The following is a 7,804-nucleotide window of genomic DNA, read 5'->3' as shown; positions in this document are numbered from 1 at the left end:
TATATTGATTTACAATCAATCAATATCGAAGAAACGAAGCAGATCGCCAACGAATTAGAAAACCAGAAAATCCATCTTCAAGAATTGACAACGCCCCTAGAAGTGACCCGCGTCAATTTATGGACATTAATTATATATATAATCATTATTATTGCTTGCGTTTACGCTATATACAAAACTGTTATAGAAAAACGCTCAAAAACACATACTTTCGAGCCCATCATAATTGTATAATTTAAATATATCTATAAAACCACACCCTGTGGGTATGTTTTTAGCTAAGGGCGGAGGAGTTACATTCTTGCAACTTAAATTGTAAGCAATAATTAATTAAACACTAAGCAAAGATAAGAACATGTACCGAGGTTACAATTGCAACCTCGAAACAAAGCGAAACCAGTTCATTTGTATCCTGCTTCTAATAAAGACCTTTTTTAAAAAGGCTTTTTGTATTGACCCACACGTAAATAGTATAATAAACTTTGATGTGAAATATAGAACACGAAATAAGCAATGATTCATACAGGATTTCTTGCACTTTTATTTTGTTGCCCGACGTGATATTCAGGTGATATTTAGCTCATTTCACACAAGTCTTTTAAAGACCACCGAAGTATACGACCGTACGGAGGTGAAAAATCCCACGTGATGTTTTGGTTTGACAAAAAGTCAGTGCAAGTAGATCTTCAGGTTATCTGTGCAAAGACATTCCGTATTGCCCTCTCTCTTCCGACATAGTTTATGCCATTTTCTGTGTACACGTGGCTTCAAATACTTCTATTTGAAACTGAAACTAAAACTACCTGAAAAAAATCGATCCCGCTTGCTTGAAAAGAACGCTGATTAACGCTGAACGCTATTACTGACCCGGTTTTGCAATATAATTTTCCAATAAACATTTAACATTTCCCGGCTTCACTCGAAAACATGCGATGTAAGAGCCCAACATTTTTTGAGCTTTGTTTAAAAACGCAAAAAGTTAATTTGTACTGCAGCGATGGTAGTTTCAGCATGTAGGTGCGAATGTGTTTGGTAAAGTGTCCGGAACTTAGCAATAAGATGGAAAGCTAATGGTTAAATATACTATTAGATAATTCCTGACTTGAATCAAATCAAAGTCACCTAAAAAGGGCTATAATTTTAATAATGGTCTTATATATAGGATGAATAATGGCTTGAGACTTTGGTCGTCGGTCGAAAATGAATTCGCCTGCACTACTTTGCAAATGGAGGCAACAGCGCCAGTGAGTTCTTCCTTTAAGAAAGGACCGGTAAATGTGGCATTATATTTTAACTGCCTTACTCTACGATTGCGCAATAAGCTGTAACTCTTGAGATGGGGTAATGGGGAACATTGATTAATGAATTACAAATCTGTTGAACCTTTAACAATGACAGATACGTCAGACAGGAATGTCAACTATTTCCTATCCCCGCTCTAGACACGTAAGATATGGGCCACCCGGTGTACTCATGCTGACCAACCGCCAGCCCACGTTTCTGCTGAGAATGAACTGGTGAATTTAAGCAATTGGCAGGCCATTCCTAAGTTTGGTTAGGATGCAGTTTAAGCACAGACTAATAAGAACAAATGTAATAATTAAAATGCATTATTTAAAAAGAACCTTCGAGAATTATCATTATTAAATGGTGCAGTCGGCGTATTTCTAAAAACACCATAATCGCTAAGTCGTTTTTCGATTCATCTATTAATTGGCGATCGGAACAGTTCAACATGTGTGCTAGCGAAATCGTGACTTGTATGCCCGAAAATTCTCTTGACCTTAACAAAATCACTAGATTACTCTTGTTTATTACCAACGATAATGGAACTGCAATTTGTTAACCTCTATTAATGACTTATCTCCATAACCATAGTCGCTCGTACGAGGGCGGACGAATTAACAGATCTCCAACCATCAGAAACACTTTTGTATTATCGTACCATCGTATAAACGGATGCATGGGACACATGATTAAGAATTATTGTGCAGTTCTCCAATAACAATAGTCTTTCAGATCAGCGAAAATTTGCTTAGTTGCTGCGATTCAGCATTGTGAGATATTTGAGTGTTGCATTTTAAAATGCCGGCTATTTGAAACAAAATCAGAATAAATGAGAAGCAAATTCTCCATTAAAATTAAGTGTAAACTTTATCAACCAGTGAGGATTCGAGTATTTACTTATGTTCACGCGGCAAGAAAATAAAATAATAAAATTAGTAAATTAAATTACTTCAACAATTAACGGTTAGGACAGTTCCAAGTTTTATTTTATTTTATTATTTTTTATTAGTTTGTTATAGCAATCTAGTTTACACCAATAAGCTACTTCTCTTTAACCTAAACTACTAGATGTACATTTGCAAAGTGTTATCCTATGATATTAACTTCGGCTTTGTCATTGGAGTCACTATTTTAATGTGTACATATATAACTTCTACTTTGTTAAGAATCAACGATTAATTCCATGCACTAGTTGATAGGGTTTCACTCGATTTAGTCTTCTTGTTAAGCCATCGTTGTTCAAGAGCTGGATGGCCTCGACGTTGATGTGATTTTGTAGTCTTTGTTCATCACTTTTTGCACAATTTTTTATTACATTGTCCACTGTTTGCACATTTAGATCTTTATGGAGGTTGTCATTCCGGATGTACCATGGCGCACCTACGATGCCGCGTAGAACTTTATTTTGATAACGTTGTATAATATTTCTGGTGCTTTGGCTGGTACAACCCCAGAGTTAACTACCATAACTCCACACCGGCTTGTGGACTTGGTGATACAGCAAGAGTTTATTATACACTGGCAGGGCAGAATTACGACCTAATAGCCAGTACATTTTTCGGTATTTTAAATTTAATTCTTTTTGTTTTTTCTTGACATGGGCCTTCCACCTAAGTTTAGCATCCAGCGTCATGCCAAGATATTTAGCTGTATTTTGGTATGGTTCCTTGAGGATCTGACCAGTGATTAAGCCAAATCCCAGAGCCTTCTTTGGATTTATGTTTTGTTTGATTTCTCTTTTTACCTCCGCTACTGTGGTTAATGGAATCTCTTCACTTTCCTGGTAATTTATAGTGGGTAGAGCCGCAGTACTGTCTGTTGGATTTGGTTGAAAGATTTTGTCAAGGTGTTCGGCAAATCTAAATGCTTTCTGCTCATTATTTCTAGCCCAGCTGCCGTCTATGTTTCTGATGGGGGGTATTGGCATGATGGGAGTTTTTACATTTTTTGTTGTTTTCCATAGTGAATAATCAGTATTGGCATCATTTGTTAGTTTTTTCAAATATTCACTAATGGTATCATTCTTAAGCTGCTTAATTTCTTTTAATTGAGCGGTGAGCTTATTTAAAATAGTTTTATCTTGCGGGGATCTGGTGTGTTGCCATTTTTTCTTTGCCTTTCGCTTTTGTGCAATCAATTCTAAAATTTCTCTAGGATAGTTATTACCTTTCAATTTCCTTCTAATTTCAGGCGTGTTTTTCCATGAAGATTTTTGAATGTCATTGACGAACTTCTCCACTTCAGTATACAATTGTTCCTTAGTTTGTAGTGGGGTTACTAATTTTATTTTTTCTTCTAAGGTTAACCTAAAGCCCTCCCAATTTGTTTTTTATTGACTAGCATGGGATTGCAGAAGTTTTCGACGATATTTTCACTTAAGGTTAAAAGTATTGGGGTATGGTCTGAAATTAGCTCCGAGTTGTCTTCTATTAGTATATAGTTGCAAGATATGTTTTTGATGATGTAAAGATCTAACAAATCAGGAATTTAGTCAGGATCTGTGGGCCAATAGGTTGGTCGTCCCGTTGATATTGCCTCGCACTTGCATTTTTGCATTGCCTTCAGTAGTTCCCTTCCTTTCGTTGTTATCAGTCTTGATCCCCATTGGGTGTGTTTTGCATTATAGTCACCTCCTATGATGAATCTACTTCCAATCGCGTTGTGTTTCGGTGGACTATAAAGGCTTGCTATTGTTATGTCAAAGTTTTTAGTTTTTAGATTCACTGCAGTAGCTTGAATATATTCAGATTCATTATTTGTCTGTTCATAATGATGGATGCTTTCCTTTACTATTACCACACTTCCTCCCTTTGCTTCATTGTTGGGGTGAATGGTGTGGTATACTTTGTAACCCTTTATTTTGATGAAGGATTGCTTGGTGAAATGAGTTTCTGAGATCAGACACACGTCAATTTTATTTATGTCCAGGATTACTTGAAGTTCTTCTTGACGCTTGAGCAATCCATTTGCATTCCAACACATGATTTTTAGTGTATTAGCCATTTTATTACATTTTGAGTTTTTTTAATTTAATTAGAAGTTTTATTAGCACTGCTCTCTAGTTTGCAAATTCGTTGTTTCATGCCAGAAAGCGTACCCTCTAGGTTAGTTATTTTGTTGAGGATCAATTGTAGGGTTTGGTTGGCATAGTTATTTCCAGGCTTATGTTTTTCTTGACGGTCATCTACCTGCCGAGTTATCGAGGCATATGTTTGTCCATTATTACGATTACCATCGTAGTTCACTTTTTCTTGTTGTGTCACCATTTTTTTTCATTATGATTTTTAACTGGTTTGGTTTCGGTGAGTTTTTAATTTTTAATTTTTTGTAGCTCCTTTGCTACAACACATCCCCTGTAGTTGGCTGGATGGCCTTCTCCACAGTTCACACATTTCGGGACTTGACTTTTCGACTTATCACATTCAGGTGTTATGTGCCTGCCAGCACATTTAACACATCTCGGTTCCTTTGAGCAGAATTTCTGGGTGTGTTCATATGCCTGACATTTTTTGCATTGGGGGATCAGTTTTGATGCCTTCGTTGCCTCAGTCTCTACTTTACATCCAAGTATGTGTGTAATTTTATGAATTTTTTCAATGCTTTCGCTGTTTTCGAAAGGTAACATAAACATGTTTAAAGGCCTTTTCTCTTTCCATGTCAGCTTGTTGTTTGCCATGATAATTTGGAAACCTTTTTTTACTAGGAAATGTATAATGTTTTCTGGTTTACATGTATGATGTAGGATGTTACATGTATGATGTTTTTTGCCATAACACGAATTGGTCGCGTTTGCTTGTTTTCATATGTATGAAATTTAAGTTCACTAGCTGTTAACATCCTAATTATGTTTCTATAGCTTTCTGCATTGGAACAATTAATTTTAGCTGATGTGTCGTTAGTGAATTTCACTTGAAAGTCGGTTTTCGTAACTTGTTTTACTAGTTCCGCGTATAAAACTTCATAGGACTCTACATTTTCCACYATGATAGGGGGTGGCTTAGGTTCCTTTCTAGTTTCTTGCTCTGCTTGATTGGCAGTCTCTTTCTCGATAATTAAGGGAGATTTTGGCAAATTTATTACATTCAATTTTCGTTTTTTGGTTCTGTGCTTTGCTCTAATCCACTCAGTTTCTTTTGCCAGTTCTTCATCATCCATATGGTATTCGGTTTCCTTGCTTGTCGATGGTGGATTGGCGGCAGGACTTGTAAACGTCAGCTTCGGATCGACATTCGAGTTGTTTGCTTCCTTGAGTAGTTGGACCTCCTTTTGAAGCATATTTATGTTTACTTGCATATTGGTTATTATAGCATTGTAGTTCGCTTTATCAGCTTGCCATGCATGCCATAAATTTGATTCACCCTGCGTTTGCGGCATAAAATCTTTCGCCACTGCTGGCGATTCTTTAAGTTTGCGCACTAGTACGTCACGTTTACTAGTCATTATTCATTCTTCACATTCTTCGAATTCAGTAAAGTTTCCAATGCTCATTGATGTTTCAAGCAATATATTTTGTAGCCAGAAGCACTTGTTCGGTCAAATATTTCACTGACCGATGGAATCTAGAAAGTTTTTATCAAAACTGCCACCAAATAGCTCACAATCGCCGGTTTGAAAACACGTCTGTACGCGACGGTGTATACGACGAAAACTGTTCCAAATTAACTTTAATTTCTCAATAGATCTGTCGATTACAGCTTCGGGCTAACCGTGTGACTGATTGACCTGTAAAATTCAATAATTAACAAACACACCAATATGGTGTCGTACAATTTTATATGCCAACAACAAACAATAAATTGTTACAAATAAACGAATAAGTTTATTTGTCGTTGCAATTACGTCCTTTTGCGATAATGTGAGAGCACTGAAAAGTAGTTCCAGCGTTGTCTAATGATCGATTTATCTTTTTCTATTATTACTATTTTAAATAAATGTCCTTTATAATACAGGACTTAACGCACATATTGACACAATGCATAATTTTTAAAAACCTGATTCCCGTAAGAGCTGACCGATAAATTCTGGCCAAGTCCAGTTTTCGATACCCAAAACAGCTATACTTAATGTATACTGCTTACCCGAGTTTACACATGAATGTAGTTTAGTCTTCGCAATGCAGCCTTATCTTTGTCTTGATTACTACTACAGTTCTGTAAATGTTCTGAAATTCCGTTCAACTTGATTCAACGTATTTCCAATAATCCTTTCATGTATCACTTTTGATTTTTGGCTCTCGAAGTGAAGTGAGTGTAATAAACATTGCAGTGTGCTTGTCATTGCGTTAACGCTTTTGTGTATTACATAAGTTTACATATAAATTCCACATTCATCTAGTTTACGTTTTATTTAATTTGGCCCCCCGGTTCAGTCGACATTTATTGGATGACAGAAACGGACATGTGAATTTAGTATGTATAATAAAACAATTCACCTGATATGGCAATGTGCAATAAAGATTCCGTATCAGCAGATTCGAATAGTTTCCACGTTTCAGTACAAGAAGTTATACTGAGCAGAAAAGTCAAATCTGAAAACATACAAATTTTATAGAACATTTTTTGAGTTTACTTGTCATGTCAGACCCACACCTCTTTTCAAATTAATTGCGGACCAAGCAAAAAGATGAGTGTTGACACCGCCGTGTTTGAGAATCTCCCGTTTGGCATAAACTAGATAATCTTCGATTTTAGACTTTATAGGTTCATACTCTTCCACGACATAATTCCTGTCAATAACTATAGCTGCAAAAATGAGAACTTACATTTAGGAACTAAAATGTACCCTGACATGATTAATAATATCATAATTCTCAATTCCAATAAGACCTATAAGAAAGTCACTGATTAACTGACTAGCAAATTAATAAATAAGTGGTCCAAGATATTTATGGGAGCATCAGAAGCAAAATATTAATTCTTGTTAACAATATTTTATGTCTTACCAATAGATGCATTTGTCGTCAATAAAGATGGAAATATATCACTGTTAGTTACTTTGCAAAAGACACCCAAACAAATCACCAAACGCACCCACATGATTGGGACTACTCATTCATATTCACTTAATTCCCGAATTTTATTCCACGCGATACAAAACGCATGCTGCTCGGAAATGAAATAATAATAAATCAGTGAATTGAATTATACAACATTCATAGCAGCAGCTGTGCAATACGAAAAGCAATGAAATGGATTTTCTCGCACGGTCGACTTCGGCTGGCTCGCTATTGGAACAAACAGAAATATTGGATTTAATAAATTAATGAGGTTTGTTGGAGTCGAGGATCGGTTTCTTAAGTAGCATCGATTGAATAATATGGAACGCGGTTGTGAGTTTCACACACCTGTAGTGGTATTAATATAACAGAAACTTCAAATTCGGTAGTACCTAATAAGGGAATGAATACGAAAATGTCTTTGGGCTGATATTTCTATAAAATTTGTTATCAGAATGCATTCAGTTATAGCAAACGTACCGCTGCTGCTTTGTTGATAAATTTGAAAGACTTCTAATGTTT

General features: G+C 35.9%; 1 protein-coding gene across 1 annotated transcript in view; it reads right to left on the bottom strand.

Annotated features, from left to right (window-relative positions):
* Positions 1-7,481, bottom strand: part of LOC109534910 (ionotropic receptor 93a) — a 51,354-nt gene extending 43,873 nt beyond the window's left edge. The window contains exons 1-3 of the mRNA XM_019900705.2: positions 7,229-7,481; positions 6,876-7,028; positions 6,719-6,814 (exon numbers count right to left, since the gene is read on the bottom strand). Coding sequence (XP_019756264.2) covers positions 6,719-6,814; positions 6,876-7,028; positions 7,229-7,322 — 343 coding nt within the window. The 5' untranslated portion in view covers positions 7,323-7,481. The remainder of the gene's footprint in view (positions 1-6,718; positions 6,815-6,875; positions 7,029-7,228) is intronic.
* Between the last annotated feature and the right edge of the window lie 323 nt (positions 7,482-7,804).

Source organism: Dendroctonus ponderosae, unplaced genomic scaffold, assembly GCF_020466585.1.
Source record: "Dendroctonus ponderosae isolate FM_Combo_2020 unplaced genomic scaffold, Dpon_F_20191213v2 Dpon_F_20191213_8, whole genome shotgun sequence".
Classification (NCBI taxonomy): Eukaryota; Metazoa; Arthropoda; class Insecta; order Coleoptera; family Curculionidae; genus Dendroctonus; species Dendroctonus ponderosae.
Note: the sequence above shows the minus strand (reverse complement) of the source record. Positions and strands in the feature narration are given on the sequence as shown.